The sequence below is a fragment of the Rutidosis leptorrhynchoides genome, chromosome 3 (genome assembly GCF_046630445.1).
Source record: "Rutidosis leptorrhynchoides isolate AG116_Rl617_1_P2 chromosome 3, CSIRO_AGI_Rlap_v1, whole genome shotgun sequence".
Classification (NCBI taxonomy): Eukaryota; Viridiplantae; Streptophyta; class Magnoliopsida; order Asterales; family Asteraceae; genus Rutidosis; species Rutidosis leptorrhynchoides.
Window position 1 is genome coordinate 39736903 of NC_092335.1, and position 23833 is coordinate 39760735.

Sequence of the window (23833 nt, forward strand, 5' to 3'; positions counted from 1 at the left end):
TGTTTTCCACACCCAAAACAAGTAATGGTAGCCAAAGCAGTTCTATTTGCATTGGTGGCAGGAGTCTTGGTACCATTTGTATTTGTAACGAGAGCCCTACAATCTTCAGCAAGATGACCCTTTCGATTACATTTGTTGCATACCACATTACAGTAACCAGAGTGATGTTTGTGGCATCGGTTGCATAAAGGATTTTGTCCTTTATAACCAAAGCTTAAACCACTACCTGCACCTTGCGTGTTTTCTTGTTTCTTAAAAGATTATTGTTGGTTACCTCGATCATAATTTCCATTCCACTTTCTTTTGTTACCTGATACCTTCACATCAGTATTGGATACTTTCTTATCCATGATGACCTGATCCATTAGCTCATTTGCCATGGTTATAGCTTCATGAATTGTCTTAGGTTTCGATGCTGTAACATTTGCCTTGACCTTTTTGGGCAAACCATCTTTGTACATTTCAATCTTCCGTTCTTCGGTTGGAACCAATTCAGGACATAGCAAAACTAATTCCATGAATCGCTGATTGTAGTTGGTGATTTCAGTACCAATAACCTTCAGACTTCGTAACTCATCTTCCAACTTCCTAACCTCGTTCCTTGGACAATATTCGTTGATTAACATTGTTTTGAATTCTTCCCACGGAGTATCATAAGCTACATCTCCTCCTACAGCCTTCACATAATTTTTCCACCACGTGAGTGCACTATCTTGTAAAGTGCACGATGCATACTTGGTCATGTCCTTTTCAACACAACCACTGATTTTAAACACAGTCTCCATCTTTTCTATCCACCGGGTTAAACCGATCGGTCCTTCTGTTCCACTGAATGATGAGGGCTTGCAAGCTTGAAAAGTTTTGTAAGTGCACCCCACACGAGGATTTGGGTTAACTGCAGCACCTCTTGCAGCCTCGACCCATAACATTCTGTCGTTCACTCGCTGATTGATGAGTTCCTGGATTTCTTGTTCCGTCATTCGGTTCAATCGCGCCATATTCTTCTATAAGAATGAAAAGAAAATAATTATTCACATGGAATATTATAGATGTAGTGTATATTTACAGTACATTATAGCTTATTAATAATATGAACCAGGTATTATTATAAAAGCCTTTTCTTCTTATTAGCGTTTTATAATTATATCTAGGGTAGTACCTACCCGTTAATGTCCATACTTAATAGCTTAGTACAGAATCAATTACTACCATCTAAATAATACTTAACCATGGAAAATTATTGCATTTCACACTTCACTATTTTACATATGCTTATCTTACATCGAACATTAAACAAACCATACTAATAATATTATACAAAACATTATATGATCTCATGGTTTAATACGGCAGCGCATCGTTTGGTCTATTTTCTAGGACGTTTAGGTTCAAAGAATCGCTTAACGCTTATCCTGGCTGTCTGCCTATATTTTGGCTGTGGGACTAAAGAACTGGATGCCGGGATAGAACGAATAGGAATAGCGGGAATAGGGGTGGTAGTGTCTAGTGGAGTTGGTGCCACATCATCCTTACTAAACTCGGGATTTGAATTTTCTAATTCATTAGCCTTTCGTTTCTTTCCTAGTTTGAACTCGTCTTTTGTAATTTCCTGCATTTCTTCCTCGGGTTCACTTTCCTCCTCGGGTTCACTTTCCTCCTCGGGTTCACTTTCCTCCTCGGGTTCACTTTCCGGGTTCTCTATAGTCGGTTCATCCGGAATTTGTGAGTCTTCCCCAAAGATATTATTTTCGTCATCGGATAGGTTAATGACTGGAACACCATCTGAAGATTCTGGTTCGGAGTCGCTGAACGTGATGATAAGTTTTGAGCCCGACATCTATCACACAACAACTAACCCATTAGTACTACATAATATTTACATATAAATTTTAACCAACAATGATAAGCAATGGTTTTTAAATCAAACCCGGTCAAAGTCCAGACTTACTAATGTATCCTAACGACTTATCAGTTAGACACACTAATGCAAACCTGGTTCGCTAAGACCACCGCTCTGATACCACATGTCATAACCCGTCCTTAACCATAAGAACGTGTTAGATAACGTATGATTTCATTGCGAGGTATTGACCTCTATATGCGACATTTTTTTTTAAAGAAAAACTGCATATATTATACATTACAAACCATGATCCTTATTTTTGATACAAGCTTTGGACAAAATAAAGATGATTATCGTTTAGCGATAATCTTCGACTTACAAACTTTACAAATGATAATAACAACCCGATTTCTAGCATATTTTACAACACAAGTTCTTGGATATGCAGTCTTATTTTTGACACAAATATGCGTACGCAAGATCCTGCTTAGATTCAACATGATGCAGCGGAAGCTTCTAATTATCACCTGAGAATAGACATGTTTAAAACGTCAACATAAAGTTGGTGAGATATAGGTTTAATGCCGGCAGCGATATAAATATAGACCACAAGATTTCATATATAAACATTTTAATAAAAATATTCTAAGTGGTTGAGCACTTGGTAACCATACTTAACATTTAATCACGTCGCATATTCCCTTTATTATGAAATCTTACTACACCGTACCAAGTGTAGTCACGAAACGAAGTACTGTGCAACCGTTGAATATTGGTCGTCCAGTCCGGTTGGGGTTGTCAGGCCCGATAGATCTATCAACAGGATTCGCGTTTACAATACCGCTGTAAATAACAGTTACCAAGCTACAGGGAAGTATGCCAGTGGTACAACTCAACGTAGAATATATTTTTCAGTTACTTGTGTCCATAACGTAAAACATAAAATACATGTATTCTCATCCCGAAATACTTAGAGTTTAAAAGTGGGACTATATACTCACTTTTGTCTTGAAGATATGTAATTTCGACTTGGTCTCCGATTGATATCACGAACCTATCCATATATAGTTTATCAATATATTTCTATTTTAAACAATCGTCACATATATATACTTTTTATACTTTTAATAGTTTTAATAATTTCTTAGTCCGTAGTTAGCAGTCCGATGTTAGTAATTCAATTTTAATGGTTCATTTTTAGGTGTTTAATAAACCCCCAATGAAATAAATAAAAACCCCCATCGTATATGTATTGGTCGAGATTAATCTTGACCCACGGTACCGGTGTTGTCAAATGACGTGTTGCGTACATAAAGTACCGGTGTTGTCAAATGACGTGTTGCGTACAATCATGGGATCTTATGATTAATCTTCTCGTATTGTTTACGGGTGATCCTGAACCATATAAAATTAAATTATGAGTACATATATATAAAATATCATGTTATTTTAAAAAGATGTGATTTATTTAATTTTCTCCAATTATTTTCGTAGCTAAACTAGTCTTAGATATCCGATCTCGTTTTGGTCATAGTTTCTTCGTTACAACTCCGTTTTCGTTGATTCAACTTGCCACTTCCTTGGATCGAGTCCCTCTTTAAGACTATAAACTGTAAATACCTTAGTTTGTATTCGAAATCACAGGTCATAGGTCAAACTTTAGTGAAACTTATGGAGTTGATCATTTTCCATCATGTAAACAACCTTAAATGATTATTTTTCTAAAAATACTTATACTTTGAGTTAAATCATGAAATTTTTATGTGTTAACATATTCATAGTAAATATCAATTTTCCAGAAAATAAGCCTCCAATTCAAAGTTCAAAATAGTTTTTAATTATCCAACCCAAAACAGCCCCCGGTTACACTCCGACACCGTAGATTCAGTTTTAAGGTGTTCTTTGAAAAACCAAGTTATACCTTGTTAAATTAGCATATATTTAAGTTATATTACAGGTCTTGAAGTATTTTAAAAGTTAAGTTAGAAGGATCTATTTAGTTTGCAAACAAGTTTGAAAACATTCAAACTATGTTCTTGTTGTTAAAATTTTATACCATAAAATAAGATAGCTATATATATATGAATCGAATAAGGTTATGAACAAAGTTACTACCTCAAGTTACTTGGACAAGATTGCTGTAAAAGAGGAGTAAGAACCTAGAACCAAAAGAGTGATGGAATTGGATGAAAGATTGGAAGTAAACTTGTGTTCTTGAAAGGATTCTTGAAGTGTTCTTGTATGGTTTTTCTTATGATGATTAAGGGTTGTTTTTGAAGCTAAATGATGGGGAAAATGCTTGGAGATGATCAAGTATGAAGTTAAGAGTATTTTGAGAGAGAAATGGGAGTGTAAGTATGAGAAAATGGGGTGAAGAAATGGTGTGCATGCATAAAAACGTTTTTAGGTTATAAAGGAAAAAAAAAGATACCTAACTTTGTTTTCTTGCTAAATAATTCATGCTACTTGACAAATGGTTGGTTCCACATGTTTCTTAATCATTTAAGGCTGCTAAGGAGCAGATTTTTATTGGTATATACCAATAGTAAATACATCTAGAAGCTGCGTATGATACGGGTACATATACTCTAGGTATACGTATAGAAATCTTTGAGGAAACGGAACGAGGATTCAAATATAGCTATCTTTTGTAAATATACTTATATTGTTTTATGTATGTAAGCCCTTTAAAAGTGATAAAATACATATCTATACGATGCATGTATAAGTAATATAGGTTATAAGTATTTACGTCGAAAAACATTACGTATAGTTATCGTTTTGAAAACTTAAGTTAGTAGTTTTAAAATATACTTATAACTTATTGTTATTAATACAAAATGAGATATTAAAACATTCTTAGATCATGTTAAATATGTATATATACATATATATACACAAACGTATAATTATCATATGTTATATAGTTCGTGATATCATCGGTCAAACTAGACGGTCAAACGTTGTGTAAACTCTTTTCGGAAATATAAATCTCGACAATTTGGATTGCTTATCATGTTGGTAAGGTTTAATTTATGTAAATATTAATCTTATAAGTATAGAACGATAGAAAAAGTGCGGGTCGTTACATAAAGGGTGTGTTCCCAATGTTACATCTAGCTTCACTCTACCAACTGCCTTCATTGATTCTCTCGTAATGCTAGAAATTTTCACGGTCGTGTAGCGAAGCCTATTCTTCACGCTGAACGGATAATCACTGATACAATGCAAATATAAAATATCTGCTTCACTACCTGTATCAGTATAAATTCGGGGAATGTTTCTGTTTGCAATTACAGCTGAGATAACCACATGCTCCTCTGACAGACGCCAATTTGGAATGGTGTGAAATACGATTGGTGCAAACATCCATTGCTCCATCCTGCGCTCTCCGTCTGCATCATTTTCATCCACAGTATTCCATATAACCTTAATATGTTTCTCAGGGGTTGGATCCCTCTCATCTTTCCTCTCTTCTCTTCTGTTCTAGTTATTCCGTCCACCGTGACGAACTTTTCCTTGCCAAGCAAAATGCTTGTTTGGATCATTGCTCCGATATTGTTTTCCTGGTAACAGATGGTTTAGCTCCCCAGCTTTGATCTTTGCAATGATTTCTCTCATCAGCGATTTGCAATTGTCAGTGTCGTGTCCATATGCTTCATGAAAATCACACCACTTGTCACTTTGTGGTCCTTGACGTTCTTCCATTGGTGGTGGAGGGTGAAAGGTTTTCTTAACGGGTTCTGTAAACAAGATTTCTCTTGTAGTTTTTGTTAAAGTCATGATAAGTGGATGTCTATCCAATGGCTTTCGATGGTGATAATTGTCATTCGGATGATTATTTCCCCTCCAACCGTGTTGCTGTTTCTGGTAATTATTATCATACCCATGTTGCCTCTGGTACTTATCATTCCTGTTACGTTCTCCGCCTTGCGGTCTGAAATTTCTTTGATAATTATCCACTCTTGGATATCCCATCTCTCCTGCTCTTAAGTGCTTCTGAGCAATACCCAACGCTTGGTGCAATGTTTTTGGAATATCATAACGCAAAGCATGAATTAATCGTGCAAAACGTCGCTGATCGAGACAAAATATAAATCCTGAAACAAGCTGAGACTCTGGTATGTCTGGTATCTTCTGAAATTCAATGGTATAACGCTTCATGAAATCACTCAGTGATTCATTCTGGTGCATTGTTATCTCATGTGCATCAAGATGTGACAACACGCAGCTTCTCAAACTTTGATATTGGATCACAAACTTTGCCCTCAAATCAAGGAAACTGGTAATACTCCTTGGTGGTAAACTAGCAAACCACTCCCTTGCCATTTTCTGCAGTACCCTTGGAAACATATGGCACGCAGTTTCATCTTCCCAATGCTGTAACCTCATAACAACTTCAAACATAGTCAGAAAATCTTCTGGATCTGTTGTACCATCATAAACACCGATGGATGGAATTCTCAAATTTCTTGGCAATGGATAATTTGCAATTCTAGGGATAAAACACTGTGTTGGTTCTGCCATTACTGGTGGTTTGATAGTTTCATCTCCAGTAATCAAAGCAAACAAATTATCTACAGCCGTTGCACCGATGGTTGGTTGTGTAATTTCTGCTAATATCGTGATGGTGCCGTCTTGGTCAAAATTCCATCCAATAACTTTCCTGTCATCTCCTCAGTCATAAAGAACTGCTCGTCTTCATCCCTAAAATTCCAATCATCTTCCACGAAACATTCATCACTGTGTTGAGTTTCAATTTCATCGACAAGAGTGTTTAATTGATTGAATAACTTGAACAATTGTGATTTTGAGATTGTCTTTCCTCTGTAGTTGTGCTTAACATTCACATCAACTGTCATTTTAAAAGAAATATTGTGTGTTCCTCGCCTGGCTTTCCACATTCCTCCACTAGAACTCCCTATCATTGGCTTTTTCAATCATGGTATAGTTTCATGAACTTGATCATCGGTGTTACCAGTGTGCGGCTGGTTCTCTTCTTCAATTGAAGTTTCTTCAAGAGTTAGCTGATCCACTGGTATGTTCTCAATGATGTTTTCATCAACTGGTTCAAGTGTTGTTTTTGATGAGGTTGTTTCAGTTGCCTTCGTGTTCTTGGTGGTTTTGGTGGTCCTCGAGACGGGTGGCGCCATTTGTTGGTACGATTTTCCGTATAGTGGCTGTAAGGTACCAGTACAAGACAATAGCTGCTCAGCGTGTGGCGTATACTGTTGATTGTTGTTTGCCCTCGAGAAATAATCTCTGCAAACCCGGAACACAGATGTAAGATCTGTGGGGTGGCCTCAATCAATCTGTGGACCAATCTGTAATGGTCCGTCTAGCGTATTGCTGCTAAGCAGCTAATGTACTTTTAGAGTGAGAAAGAACTGTGTGAGAGAGAAAGTGTACTTCTCTCTGACTGAAGTTCAAATCGGAATGATGTGAAATGTGGTGACCCAGGGGGTCTATTTATAGGCGTAGAATGTCCGAAATTCACGGGATACACGTGTCAATCACTGAATGGTTCTGTTACGTGAAGTATCTGGAATGTCGGTGGCGTGTGCTGACGTGGATGCGTGCCGTTCACGCGCTGAGTTAAAGGGCTTATGCATAGAAGCTGCCTGCAGGGCTTACGCTTGACGTTGGGCGGCCTGCTCTACGCTGGGCGGTAAATACTGAATACCGCTAAATTTTGTTATCTTTTGTTCTTTTTGATCCATTTTTCTGTATGAAAATGGTGCTTTTATGCGTGTATCCCCTAGGATACACCATTACTACTTAATTATGAGTTGGCCAATTTAGGTTACATTTCATCTCTAAGACTCGTTCTAACCCAGCGTTAGTCAAACGATGTGGCACATTTTGCCGGAAGTTCACGCCGTTAACCCGCGTCAAAAGTTGACGGATGATGGCGTTAGTTGGATAATTGATGGATTGTTGTTTGAGCGTGAGTGTAGATCGAGCCAATCCACATGTTTTCACAATTTATATTTATTATTTAATTTTTTTTCCCACCCAATCTCAAATCAGATTTTACCACATCACCCAACAAAATATTTGACACAAACATTTGACCTTTTGGGTTAATGAATGTCAAATACAGTCACACTCAAAAACTCATTTTTTCACTAAATAGTACACAATTTGACTACACATCATAGTCCGGGTTAGGAATATATAGTCTAAGGGTCACATACTCGCATAAGATAACCAAATCTTTTTGTCAAAAAAGTAATAACAAGTCAAACGAGTCAAGCATCAATAGCTAAAACCAGCAGAGCTGAAAGAGTGTTGTTACCTCTGGAACATAATGCATCAGCATATTTTCGATGCCTGATTTCAAAGTGCCAGATGAGCTGGGGCACCCACTACAGGCTCCTTGCATTTTTAACTTCACAATTCCAGATTCTCTGACAATAAATAAACATATGACAAATTTTAGATGTGTGTATATGGATCCCAATCTTCTATGCATCTATCTATCTATCTATAATATAATAATCAGGTGATCAAAAAATCTACGGATCAAATCCAATGTACTCTATATCCCCACTGTCATCCTGCACAGCAGGTCGAATACGTGTTTCCAACAGTTGTTTAATCATGGCAACAGTTTCCGAGTCATCCTGAAACACATGAAAATCATAAATAAACATCCTCATATAAGATTAAAAATTGTAAAGGTTACAATTCAGTCAATATAACCACTAAGTTAGAAATACTTGATGAATAGCAGTATCCAAAGCAGCTGCAGTACTCGAATGCAGAAAAAGTGACTTCCCAGATGAATAAAAGTCGATAATTGCTGCAAATATTTCAGGTTTTAAGAAATCCCAGCTACTAGTATCGTCTGACTTTGTCACAGTTACAAAATTTGAACCAAAGAACACACGAGTAACTCCTACACCAATAGCACAACACATTAATTCATTCCATCAACTGGTTAAATTTAATCATTAATAACAAGTGAAGTTATGGTCATTTAATAATTAAACAACGTAAAAAAAGTATAGCCATTAAGGTAAGCAAAAAAATATCAAAAGATAAACTCATCACCATCAATTCCAAAGAGGGCCTTTGCAAGTGGTGAATTCATAGCCGTACGGGCATTTGGGAAGTCCGCACTCCCAACTTCCATAACAGGCTTACCAGGATAGAACATCAACGATTGAAGATTAGGAGTTGATTGCGTTTGTATAAACATGCTCCTCCTCTGCCATGTCCAATATAATGTCAGTATACACCGATTTTCAAATCTACATACCCACGTTATTAATACACACTACATTTTTCCGGACGACTGTCGTCAGGGAAAATGCACTACATGACAAAAAAACAGCTTTGTAGTCCACTTTTTTCTGCAACCATGACCAACTTTCCCGGACGACCGGATGTCGTCCGGAAATGAATAAGTAATTATTTTTTTATTTTTTCGGAAAAAGTTTGGCTCCAAAAATGGGAAATTTTCGCGCATTTTTTTCGGACGATAAATCGTCTGGGAAAATCTTATGGGACGATTTTTGGATCTGTGAAATGAAATGAGCATTATTATACTCATAAAACATATCTGCAACACATTTTTCATCCACTTAAACACCAGTATATACTTCTAAACACAAAATGTTGACCCTTCCGCTGATGGTTGTCTCATTGGAAGTGTATTAAGGAAGTAATTTCCGTAATGAAATGAGAGTTTACGATTATACCCGTAGTTCGCGACGTAGGCTTAGAGGACCTTTTATACATTTTGAAAGAAATGGTTCCGTTCGAACACAAGGACGTGTTGTATTACGAAGATGACTATGTTCCGGATTTGTCTGCTACATATCTCTGTACCGAAGAGCAGTGGAACGGTATAAAAGAAACACTGATTTAGCGTTGCAATCGCATTTCTCTTTATTTAATTTTCTAAGATGAAGAAACTTTTCTTAATTTCTGTCAACTAAACTGTTAAGTTTAGTTAAGTTTGGTATTATTAGTATCGTTTTTATGTTGTATTGTTTATGTCATTCTCATTTTCTGTTTTCAAGTATTAATTGTATCGTTTTTATTAGCTATGTTGAATGAAATTCTCATTTTCTTTTTTCAATTTACTATAATTAACACCGAACAAACGACAAACATTCAATCGAATATTATACAAAGATTGTGATTAAACACTACAAATGACAAACAATAAATAATGGTCGATGCTGCCGAAGTACGGCATACAAGTATGACCATTTCATGTGGTGGAATAAACTCGGGAAGATCTTGAAGATCTTGATGAATTGTGTTTGTTAGTGCTAATTGATGTTAGATATATGTTCTATATAGTTTATATGATGTTCTTGAAGTGGTTTTGGGGTTAGAACTTACAAATATCGTTGGAATCGTAATGAAAAACACATTTCAATGATAAACTTTTAAGAAGCTATATCAAATTGTATTTGAGTCAGAAAAGAGGTTTTAGCGCGTATGTCTTGCGTTGCATGCATTTATATGTCATTATTGATGGAAATTATGATATGGACTTATCAATTAATGATTATATGATGATTTGAGGTTGAAACCCGTCCTTACAACTGCTATTGTTATTCTTTGTCACTCGCACGAGTGAGCCTTCACTCGTACGGTTGAGGCGGTCAACCTCCTGGCGAACCGCTCGAGTGAATGGATATTTGAACTACTACCTTGTGTTGCTGAACCGTATGACTGAGTGTGACTCGTACGAGTCACATGTCACTCGCATGGTCAACCGTACGGTTCTGCTGTTGTTTGTTTAAATGTTTGGCTAAGGACCAAACGTACGTGTGAGTTGTCAACCGAACGGTTAGAGGTTTCTTAAACGTGCTGATGAGTGTCACTCATGGGGTTGACAGGTCAGATTGATTAAGTGTTCAAGTGTTTATATATTGATGTTATTGTCTTGTTGCTGGGATGATATCAAGACATGATTACTGACTGGGTTATGTTTATTCTCAGGTGGAAAAGATAAAGAGGAGGCTCATTAAGATAAGAACTCTGAGTGCCTTCTGTTGCTAGTAATCGGTGAGTGAGATTATCTCCTGGTGTTGTATAGAGTAGCAAGTTGTGCTACTATGTTTGTATTGTCGTTAGTTGCCATGCTTAGTAGTAATGTTGTACCGTTGATCGCATTTTAGGGTTGCCATGCTTGTAGTAAGTATTAGTTTCCTGTAGTAGTAGTTGTTGACTGGTTTTATGTGCACTAGTTGATGTTGCTGGGACCTTGATTTGTTAGGTTCAGCTCAGAGAGGTCAACCAAGTTGTGGTTGGGTCCAGTTGACTACTATTTGTTGAGTATAGTGTTGAATGATGCATCACCTGCGTGTGGATGACTATACTGGAGATTAAGTAGTAAGGACTATCGATAGACTCTAGCCTGATCAGCTAATGGTCGTATGTCCGTACAAGCCGTCGGTCCTCTATTCGGAGCATAGTTGCTAGTTGCTTGTTGTTGTATGTTGTTACTGCTGTGGTGATATAAGTTGACACTGTATGCTAGACCGTTTGATAGTTTCATTCACTTAGCCTTGTGCTAACCCCTCACCTCCTCTGTAGTGACCCGAACTTTTCCATGTTTATATATATTAATTGAGATTGATATTTACATGATTAAATGTTTCCAACATGTTAAGCAATCAAACTTGTTAAGACTTGATTAATTGAAATATGTTTCATATAGACAATTGACCACCCAAGTTGACCGGTGATTCACGAACGTTAAAACTTGTAAAAACTATATGATGACATATACATGGATATATATATATATAGTTAACATGATACTATGATAAGTAAATATATCATTAAGTATATTAACAATGAACTACATATGTAAAAACAAGACTACTAACTTAATGATTTTTAAACGAGACATATATGTAACGATTATCGTTGTAAAGACATTTAATGTATATATATCATATTAAGAGATATTCATACATGATAATATCATGATAATATAATAATTTAAAATCTCATTTGATATTATAAACATTGGGTTAACAACATTTAACAAGATCGTTAACCTAAAGGTTTCAAAACAACACTTACATGTAACGACTAACGATGACTTAACGACTCAGTTAAAATGTATATACATGTAGTGTTTTAATATGTATTTATACACTTTTGAAAGACTTCAATACACTTATCAAAATACTTCTACTTAACAAAAATGCTTACAATTACATCCTCGTTCAGTTTCATCAACAATTCTACTCGTATGCACCCGTATTCGTACTCGTACAATACACAGCTTTTAGATGTATGTACTATTGGTATATACACTCCAATGATCATCTCTTAGCAGCCCATGTGAGTCACCTAACACATGTGGGAACCATCATTTGGCAACTAGCATGAAATATCTCATAAAATTACAAAAATATGAGTAATCATTCATGACTTATTTACATGAAAACAAAATTACATATCCTTTATATCTAATCCATACACCAACGACCAAAAACACCTACAAACACTTTCATTCTTCAATTTTCTTCATCTAATTGATCTCTCTCAAGTTCTATCTTCAAGTTCTAAGTGTTCTTCATAAATTCCAAAAGTTCTAGTTTCATAAAATCAAGAATACTTTCAAGTTTGCTAGCTCACTTCCAATCTTGTAAGGTGATCATCCAACCTCAAGAAATCTTTGTTTCTTACAGTACGTTATCATTCTAATACAAGGTAATAATCATATTCAAACTTTGGTTCAATTTCTATAACTATAACAATCTTATTTCAAGTGATGATCTTACTTGAACTTGTTTTCGTGTCATGATTCTGCTTCAAGAACTTCGAGCCATCCAAGGATCCATTGAAGCTAGATCCATTTTTCTCTTTTCCAGTAGGTTTGTCCAAGGAACTTAAGGTAGTAATGATGTTCATAACATCATTCGATTCATACATATAAAGCTATCTTATTCGAAGGTTTAAACTTGTAATCACTAGAACATAGTTTAGTTAATTCTAAACTTGTTCGCAAACAAAAGTTAATCCTTCTAACTTGACTTTTAAAATGAACTAAACACATGTTCTATATCTGTATGATATGCTAACTTAATGATTTAAAACCTGGAAACACGAAAAACACCGTAAAACCGGATTTACGCCGTCGTAGTAACACCGCGGGCTGTTTTGGGTTAGTTAATTAAAAACTATGATAAACTTTGATTTAAAAGTTGTTATTCTGAGAAAATGATTTTTATTATGAACATTAAACTATATCCAAAAATTATGGTTAAACTCAAAGTGGAAGTATGTTTTCTAAAATGGTCATCTAGACGTCGTTCTTTCGACTGAAATGACTACCTTTACAAAAATGACTTGTAACTTATTTTTCCGACTATAAACCTATACTTTTTCTGTTTAGATTCATAAAATAGAGTTCAATATGAAACCATAGCAATTTGATTCACTCAAAACGGATTTAAAATGAAGAAGTTATGGGTAAAAGAAGATTGGATAATTTTTCTCATTTTAGCTACGTGAAAATTGGTAACAAATCTATTCCAACCATAACTTAATCAACTTGTATTGTATATTATGTAATCTTGAGATACCATATACAATGTTTCGACCTATCATGTCGACACATCTATATATATTTCGGAACAACCATAGACACTCTATATGTGAATGTTGGAGTTAGCTATACAGGGTTGAGGTTGATTCCAAAATATATATAGTTTGAGTTGTGATCAATACTGAGATACGTATACACTGGGTCGTGGATTGATTCAAGATAATATTTATCGATTTATTTCTGTACATCTAACTGTGGACAACTAGTTGTAGGTTACTAACGAGGACAGCTGACTTAATAAACTTAAAACATCAAAATATATTAAAAGTGTTGTAAATATATTTTGAACATACTTTGATATATATGTATATATTGTTATAGGTTCGTGAATCAACCAGTGGCCAAGTCTTACTTCCCGACGAAGTAAAAATCTGTGAAAGTGAGTTATAGTCCCACTTTTAAAATCTAATATTTTTGGGATGAGAATACATGCAGGTTTTATAAATGATTTACAAAATAGACACAAGTACGTGAAACTACATTCTATGGTTGAATTTATCGAAATCGAATATGCCCCTTTTTATTAAGTCTGGTAATCTAAGAATTAGGGAACAGACACCCTAATTGACGCGAATCCTAAAGATAGATCTATTGGGCCTAACAAACCCCATCCAAAGTACCGGATGCTTTAGTACTTCGAAATTTATATCATATCCGAAGGGTGTCCCGGAATGATGGGGATATTCTTATATATGCATCTTGTTAATGTCGGTTACCAGGTGTTCACCATATGAATGATTTTTATCTCTATGTATGGGATGTGTATTGAAATATGAAATCTTGTAGTCTATTATTATGATTTGATATATATAGGTTAAACCTATAACTCACCAACATTTTTGTTGACGTTTTAAGCATGTTTATTCTCAGGTGATTATTAAGAGCTTCCGCTGTCGCATACTTAAATAAGGACGAGATTTGGAGTCCATGCTTGTATGATATTGTGTAAAACTGCATTTAAGAAACTTATTTTGTTGTAACATATTTGTATTGTAAACCATTATGTAATGGTTGTGTGTAAACAGGATATTTTAGATTATCATTATTTGATAATCTACGTAAAGCTTTTTAAAACCTTTATCTATGAAATAAAGGTTATGGTTTGTTTTAAAAATGAATGCAGTCTTTGAAAAATGTCTCATATAGAGGTCAAAACCTCGCAACGAAATCAATTAATATGGAACGTTTTTAATCAATAAGAACGGGACATTTCAGTTGGTATCCGAGCGTTGGTCTTAGAGAACCAGAAAATTTGCATTAGTGTGTCTTATCGAGTTTGTTAGGATGCATTAGTGAGTCTGGACTTCGACCGTAATTTCTTTAAAAATGATTGCTTAATATTTTTGTTGGAAACTATATATTATTAACATATGAATATTATGTGATATATTAATATCTTATCGTGTTTGATATTATGTGATAGATGTCTACCTCTAGAACAAGTCCCATTGACTCACCTAATAATAATGAAGAGTCAAATGTAAATTGGAATGATTCGTGGACTGATTCACAAGTTCCCGAAGAGGAACCGGAAGAAGAGTCGGAACCGGAAGAAGAACCGGAACCGGAAGAAGAATCGGAACTGGAAGAAGAAATAGAACCGGTGGGGGAAATAATAAAACGATTAAGTAAAAGAGAATCCTCAACCAACCGACCAAGGTTAATTATGGTCAATGGTGTTTCCGCCAAGGAAGCAAAATATTGGGAGGATTACCAATTCTCCGATGAATCGGATTCCGACGAGAATTCCGATGATGTTATAGAAATTACCCCAACTGAATTTAAAAAGGCAAAAGAAAATAATAAGGGAAAGGGCATAAAAATAAAGAAATCTAATTCCAACCCCGATGAACTTTATATGTATCGTCAACCCCCGAAGCCCTTAAGTTGTAACAATGACCCGGGAACCTCTAAACCACCAGGTTTTTCTAAATCGTTGTGGAAAACGACAGCTCGTATTAGGGGAACATCATATATCCCTAGAAACTTGGCAAAATGAACCAAAACCGAAGAAGTAGAAACGAGCGAGTCGGAATAAGATAGTTGCATTCGTGTGGTGTAATATATGTAATATAGTGTGCTTATGCTTTATGATATATGTAAAAATTGCTTGTATTAATAAGTATTTTTTTTATGAATCTAACTCTTGTCTATTTTACAGTATAAAAACACAAAATGGATAGACAACCCAATATTTTAAGAGACCTACCCGGAGACATGATTGATGAAATCTTGTCTAGAGTCGGTCAGAATTCTTCGGCACAACTATTTAAGGCGAGATCAGTTTGTAAGACATTCGAAGAACGTTCCAAGAATGCCTTGGTTTATAAAAGGCTTTCGTTCGAAAGATGGGGGATATCACATTGGGAAATCCATAAGTTACAATGTGTTTACTTTGACGCATATATTGCGGGGAACCCAAATGCTATTTTACGCAATGGGTTAAGAAATTATTTTGACTCAATATATCCGAATATTGGACTTCGTGATTTAGAAAAAGCGGCTAACATGCAACATAAAGAAGCATGTTATGCTTACGGATTAGTAATGTTCGCTTCTCACCAAAGTGAGAACAAGAACATCGGGCTACAACTATTAAACAAAACGTTCCCACAAGTGACGGAGTCGGTAATTGGGGTAAGAAATGAGGTTTTTAGATTGTTACGGGACTGTTGGACATTACGTAACCCTCGTCCCTTTGACGACGTTACAACACGCTGTATTATCAACGGCCATAACGGTTATGTTCCACAAGACCAAGGATGGGAAGTAATCCTAGTAAAACCAGAATGCATGACTTGTTTCTGGACGTATGAATTACGTGTCTTTATTACCTTTGCTGAACGACTTGTGTACTAGCTAGTATTATCTTCACAACCATCTTGTATCAAGTTTATTGTGTGCTATACTTCATGCTATATGTAAAATAAGCGGTATTGTAAGTTGTAAAATATTGTGTAAAAGTTTGAACGCGAAATTTTATTATAATCAGTTTTTCACTAAGGGCAATGTTATACTTAGAGGTTATGCGGTTGCAAATTTGGGTGGATTTAGTGATTCGAGTAAGAGTACTACGGGATATGTGTTCATGGTTGGTAAGACGGCAGTTAGTTGGATGTCAAGACTACAAAGGAGTGTTGCTTTTTTGACCACCGAGGCCGAGTATATGGCTATTGCAGAAGCTTCTAAGGAGCTTGTTTGGTTGAAGAACTTCTTGTGTGAGTTGGGTAAAAAAAACAAGACGATTGCGTCTTATATTGTGACAACCAAAGTGCAATCAATCTCGCGAAGAATCCGGTGTTTCATAATCGTACGAAACACATTGATTTGAGGTATCATTTTATTCGAGAACGTATTGAAGATGGTACTTTGATGTTGGAGAAAGTCCTTGGTATGAAGAATCCCGCGGATATGTTTACTAAGGTGGTGTCAATGGACTAGTTGAAGTTTTGCATAGCTTCAACCGGTCTTCTCATGAACTAATGAGAAGGTGGTGACCGACTAGGGAGATAGAGAGATGATGATTCGAATCTAACAAGAAGTGTTGAAGACCTTGTATCGAAAGTATGCTTATCCGGTGTATGTGATAGGAGTGTGCGTGTCCCAAATGGAGTTTGGCGGTAAAGGGTGCTTTGGCGATCTTGGTTAGTTTGATGATATGATGGGTTGACAATGTGAGTCACGGTTTTGACTATCTTCAAGTGGGAGATTGTTGGATGTGAAGAATATGAAAACAAAGGAGGAGGCGCGCCGTGGCCTTGGAAGGTGCGACGCAGCCTAGCACATGAAACAGAGCATCAGATTGGAAAAACAACTGTTCGGAGAATTGCATTTGAGGCGCGGCACGGCCTCAAATGGTGCAACGCGGCTAGTGCCTGAAGAGAAGTTTCCATATTTATGTTTTTTCTTATTCTCCAAGGTGTTTTGGCCTATATAAGCATCCTATTGTAACCCTCAGTTGTATCTACGAATTATATCAATAAAATCTCTTTAGTTGGTCCGTGTATTAAAGTAATCAACATTCGATTACATATAACCACGTTAAATCTCGCATCTTTAATTCTTTAATTATTGTTCTTTCGTTTGTCGATTGTGGAATGGTAATTCTCTGGAATTACTCTATTGTTTGGGTCCTATAATCCTTACACTCTTCTCCTCTCAAAAACCTCATCTTCGTAGACGGATGCTTGAATCACATACCGATCACCTTCAATAAGATTATCTCCCCGTAAGTCGAATCAAACCGGAATATGCTTATTCATTCACAATAGTCATCTATAACTTTTTATAATGACATAATATATTAAAAACTAATAAGGCACTCACTAGCGGAACTTAAACCAGATCACAGATGGGGCGGATGCAAAAATTTAGTAAATTTTTCACTTATAGCTGGGGCAAACACTAAAAAACTTTATTTTTCAATAATTTTTCTTGTTAAATCCAACTGGGGCGGATGCTCCGCCCAGTCTACACTGTCCTCCGCCCCTGAAGGTTCTAAAATATTATAAGTTATTGAATGAGTTTTCCAACCACAACGATCAATCAATTATAGACTTTTTAAGTCTATTAAGCAATTGTTATGTTTAACTACTTCCTTCATTCCACTATAAGTGTTCCCATTTTCTCATTTGACTTTCAAAGTCTTTTGTTGTCAACTTTGACCGTAAGCATAGAGGTTTGTCATGAACTCGGACGGGTAAAAGGTTTGCTTAAAAATCCACGTATTAACGTTGTTGGTCGTGCGTAAGTTGTTATATAATTGCTTGTTCATTGTTACAAGTTAATATTTTGTATTAGCCATGTGCTCATTAATCTATATAGCTTACTTGTTAGATTTTTGTTGTGAGTTTAGGTACAAACAGATCAAAGGTTTCACGGGAGGGCAAACAAGTGAAAAGGACTAGCTTGGGAGTTTTAATTGTAAGCGAGTCCATCTAATTCTTAATACCATGGAGATATACACCTCCGGGCTGATATTGTCGTTATGTCATTAGAATTTCGGTGGAAATTGTAATCTTTTGGGAATTATGCCTTATGAATATCGAATTCATCTAGTGGGCTAAGTGTCGTCGTGTGGTTGTATATGTTGAACCCGTTTCGAAGTTGTTATAAACGTATTTTGGGGTCGTCATTGCTCGAGGTATGACTTGTAGGATTTGCTTGTATGCTTTTGTTTAAACGTTGATGTGCGAATGTTGAATTTGGGTCTAAATTTGAAATGTAGGCTAATTTGTGAGGAGTCTTTTTGGGTTTTGCTGCTAGGTTCTGTCTCAGCTATGGTGTGCGTCGTGCATGTATTCTGGGCGCCGTGCACTATACCTGGAAATGGTGACATGTCAGAACCCTTTGTATTGCGCGCCACACACATGCTTGGGCTTCGTGCATTATGCTTTGAAAAGTGGTCAATAGAGAATGCTTATTAGTGCGCGCCGCACACATGCACTTGGGCACCGCACACCGAGTTTGTACAAAATTAAGGGTTTAAGGTGTTACAAGTTGATATCAGAGCCGTGGTTTTACGGACATAGATAATCTATCTCAGGATTACGTAGGCTTAAACCATTGATTTATAGGGATTATGTAATGTGAATGTGACCATAAAACGTGAAAATTACGAATGGGATCGTAAAACGTGAAATTACAGTGACTTAAGGGAAGTCGAGGGTTTAACGACGTTACTACTATTTTAATATTTAGTACTGGTACCTCGACAAGCGAAGAACTAGACTCGTCCACGTGGTCGAAAGCAGATGTTGTAGTAAAATCTTGAATTTATTTAAAAAAATTTGAACTGTTGATCGAGCGTGTTCTTAAAGCCCAACCCAAGACTTCCCATGACGCTTGGGGTCTTTTTCAACAAATTTTTTAAGACAACAAACACACCCGAACAACTGAACTCACCGCTGAGTTGCGAGCTTTGGAACTTGGGACTCTTAGTGTTGAAGAATATTTTAGTAAAATTGATTCGATATCCACACTTCTAAGCAATCTTGGCTTCACGATAAAAGATGAATATCTTGTGACTTATGCTATTAATGGTATCTCGGACAAATTCTCACATGTTTCGAGTATTATACTTCACCGCCATCCCATCCCTGACTTCGACACGATTCGTTCAATAATAACCATGGAGGATCTTAGAATGAAACGTCAAATTGAAACTAAAAGTGAGATGCCATTAAACTCATCAAATCCCCCAGTTTTTCTTACTTCACACGCCACCTTCAACACCAAATTTTCGGAATTATTCTCGTGGCGCATGTCGATTTGGTGAAAAGTGTAGATATCTTCAACACCTTCAACATGACTGGAACCAATAATTCACAATGGAAAGCATCTCAAAAGTCCTCCAGTGGAAACAATCGGAGCAGTGAAATAATCGGAATAGTCAAACTCAGGCTCAACTATTTAAAAATTATTCAAGCCCAGCAAAGCATTATTGCTCAATCTAGGCTTGACCATGCCCAACAATTTTGCATCCCAATTCTTCATCTTTGTTTACTGAATCTAGGCCGCACCATCTTGGGATACCAACTGAGTAGGCCATAAAAACCTCAGCTACTTGGTAGTCGTCCACAAATGGGTCTTGGGCAGAATTCGGGACTAGTTTCATGTCCTAATATTAATGGGTCTCCACATGCTTATCTTGCCACTCAACCTGGTCATTTTGGGCCACATCCACATGTGACTTATTTTGGACATGAAACTACTTTACCATATGCTTTTAACACTTTGTCTTTGCAGGATTATGGTACTTCTAGTTGGACTATGGATACAGGTGCTTTCATGCACCTTACATCATTGCAAATAATCTGAGTAGCATTTTTAATCAATGCATTGATCCATCGGTCGTTATTGGTGAAGTACTTTGCCTACTTTACACAGACCCCTTCACCTACATAACGTTCTTTTCACTAATAATATTATTAAGAATCTTATTTTTGTTCGTCAATTTACGCGTGACAATAAAGTTTCTATTGATTATGATGAATTTGGTTTTTCCGTGAAGGATTACTGGACTCGTTGGCTCCTTCTCCGTTGTGACAACACGGGTGATCTGTATCCGGTCACGAAGCCACTTCCCCGAGCTCTCCTAACATATCCTACCACCTGTCATCAGCGGATCGGACACCCTGTCATGGATGTTTTACGATGACTTATTTCTAGCAATTTTATTATATGTAATAAACGATAGTCTTCCACGTTTTGCCATGCTTGTCAGCTTGGAAAACATGTGAGACTATTATTTTATCTTTCCAAATCTACTATTACCTCATGTTTTGATATAATTCACTCGGATTTGTGGACATTTCTAGTTTCATGTATGTGTGGTATTAAATATTATGGTCTTTTTGGATCATTTTTCCTACTATCTTTGAGTATTATAACATAAGTCTAGCGCTTTTGCTAAATTTGTTCAGTTTTGCTCTTTTGTTAAGAGTCGGTTTAACTGTGAAATTAAAGTTTTCTAGTGTGATCATAGGGGGAATTAACTAATCATTCCATTCAATTCGCCTTTTCTGTCTAATGGTATTCACATTTGCTTCTTTTATCCACAAACCTCCCAACAAAATAAAAAATCCGAACGGATGATTTACACTATTAACAACACCATTCACACCCTTCTCTTTCAAGCACACTTACCTCTTTCGTTTTGGGTTGAGGCACTTAATATGGTTGCCCATCTCCTTGACATCCTTCCCTCCTATTCTATTTATCATGAGATTCCTCATGTTCATTTATATAACTCCCAACCTAACTACACATCCCTTCGGGTTTTTGGTTGTTTGTGTTACCCTCCTCTCAACACAACCAATAAACTCACCCCTCACTCAACACTATGTATCTTCCTTGGTTACCCATCTAATCATCGGGGCCACCGTTGCCTTAATTTTTCCACCAATGATATAATAATTTCTCGACATGTCACTTTTGATGAAACTACTTTCTCTTATGGCTCTATGACCCCAACTCAACCTCCGTCATACTATTTTCTAGAATACACACCCACACCCTCCGCTACTTCCCTTTCTGAACCAACTATAGAACCCTCCCCACCAACCCCCCTCCGCGAGCCATACCTATTTCTACACCACCTTCCACTACAACTCAGCCTACCATCTCTTACGCTCCTTCTACAGTTCCTACCCATCCCATGATCTCTCATTCTCATATTGGTAACATACGAACTGTTCAACACCTCAACCTTCATATCACTCATATATGTCTAATTCCCAAATATCCTTCGCATGCCCTCAATGATCCTAATTGGCAAAGTGCTATGCACGATAAATATACTGCTTTGATAAAGAATCAAACTAGGACACTCGTGCCCTGACTTGTGGACGCGAACATTGTTTGTTCCATGTGGCTCTTTCGGCACAAATATAACGCAAATGGTACTTTGAGTCGCTACAAAGCGCGTGTTGTAGCTAATGGTCGTTGTCAGCAGATTGAGATTGACCGTGATGAGACATTTAGCCCGGTTGTTCAGCCAGCTACTATTCGTACTATTCTCAACCTTGTGTTATCTCGTCATTGACCAGTTCATTAGCTTGATGTTAAGAACAATTTTTTTAACTGTGTTCTTACTGAAACCGTTTATATGCATCAGCCTCCTGGATTTCGGCCCAGAACACCCTGACTATGTATGTCTTTTGTAAAAGTCATTTTATGGGCTCAAACAAGCCCCATGTGCTTGGTTTCATCGTTTTGCATGTTATTCTAAATGTGTGTGCTTGTTCACAGTTGGTGCGACTCATCTTTGTTTATCTATCGTCGAGGCTCACACATTGCTTACTTGCTGCTTTATGTTGCTGATATTATTCTAACAACTTCATCTACAGATTTTCTTTGGCGGGTCATACAATCTCTTCATCGAGAGTTTTCTATGATAGATTTGGGTCCGTTAAATTATTTCTTGGGGATCTCTGCGACTCGCAATTCTACTGTGATGTTTCTCTCACAGAGGAAGTACGCTACTGAGATTCTTGAGTATGCTTGTATGCTTCATTGTAACCCCAGTAGGACTGTTGTTGACACTAACTCTAAGCTTGGGGAAGATGGTCCTGCTATTACAAACCCTACTTTGTATTGTAGTCTTGAAGGTACTCTACAATACCTCACTTTTACTCGCCCGGACACCTCATATGTGGTTCAACAGGTTTGTCTGTTTATGCATGATCCTCGAGGGCCTCATTTCTCTGTACTTAAGAGGATTCTTCGTTATGTTCGTGGGACGCTTAATCTAGTCTTGGACTACATTCTTCTTCGCCAGCTTCTCTTATGGATTATTCAGATATCGATTGGGCGGAGTGCCCCTCTATTCGCAGGTCTACATCTGGATATTGTGTTTTCCTTGGAAATAAAACCTGCTCTCTTGGTCTTGTAAGCGCCAACACACGTCGTCACGTTCTAGTGTTGAAGTTGAATATCTTGGTGTCGCTAATGAGGTTGCCGAAACCTGCTGGTTACACGACCTTCTTCGCGAACTTCTTTGCGCATTATTTCGGCCACTCTTGTTTACTGTGACAATGTCAGTGATGTCTACCTTTCGTCCAACCCTGTTCAGCATGAACGGACAAATCACATTGAGATTGATATTTATTTTGTTCGTGATCTCGTGACTACAGGGTAGGTTCGTGTTCTTCATGTTCCATCGTGGTACCAGTACACGGATATTTTTACTATGGGCTTACCCATCATCTCTTTGTGAGGAGTTTAGTTCCATCTTGACTGTTCTCTCTTCTACCGCTCCATCCGCGAGGGGCTGTTAGCCTAGATTTTTGGCCCATGTATTTGGCCTTGTAGGTTTAAGCCCATTATGTAATCTATATATACACTTGTATCATTTGCATATGTGATCAAGGAAATTAATTTTGTTATCAGGTAGATGAAGTTCGGTATAGATAGTTTCGTATGTTAGCCGTTTTCTAGGTACGAGCTTCATCAGGATATATCTCTTATTTTGTTGAATTCGTTTTTTTTCGAAATTTTTTTACGTTTTATAAAGTCTTCATTATTATTTCCAACATATTTATATATAGGCCTAATCCAGAGGGAAATGAATTTTAACACGGAAGAGAGAAGTAAAATTTTTATGTTTTTTTTTAAAGTTAGTTATGAATGTCAAGAACAAGTGAAAAAATGAATATTTAAAAAAAAAAAACCTTGTGATAAATATTATTATTTTAACCAAAAAACGCTCGAAAAATAACATTCAACACGATGAATCTTACACCATCAATGAATAATATTCATCGTGACGAATGTTATTCTTCGAGCATTTACTAGCCAAAATAATAAACATTCATCACAAAGTGTCTTTTCAAATGTTCATATTTTTACCTAATCATAATGTTTGTGGGAAAATTTACCAAAAAAATAAAATTTTTGCC

At 36.6% G+C, this 23833-nt stretch overlaps 2 protein-coding genes across 2 annotated transcripts; one reads left to right on the plus strand and one right to left on the minus strand.

The window, feature by feature from the left end:
- Positions 1 to 260: 260 nt before the first annotated feature.
- Positions 261 to 21657, minus strand: LOC139899887 (nifU-like protein 4, mitochondrial). The gene is made up of 7 exons (XM_071882712.1): positions 21518 to 21657; positions 21081 to 21146; positions 8900 to 9099; positions 8566 to 8744; positions 8366 to 8469; positions 8142 to 8253; positions 261 to 317 (listed from the first exon to the last, which is right to left on the minus strand). The coding sequence occupies exons 1-7, from the start codon at positions 21655 to 21657 to the stop codon at positions 261 to 263; spliced, it is 858 nt and encodes a 285-aa protein (XP_071738813.1).
- A 144-nt stretch (positions 21658 to 21801) lies between these two features.
- LOC139899888 (uncharacterized mitochondrial protein AtMg00810-like) lies at positions 21802 to 22827 on the plus strand. Its single transcript, XM_071882713.1, has 3 exons — positions 21802 to 21943; positions 22051 to 22084; positions 22185 to 22827. Exons 1-3 carry the CDS (start codon positions 21802 to 21804, stop codon positions 22825 to 22827), a joined length of 819 nt encoding a protein of 272 aa, XP_071738814.1.
- The last annotated feature ends 1006 nt before the right edge of the window (positions 22828 to 23833 follow it).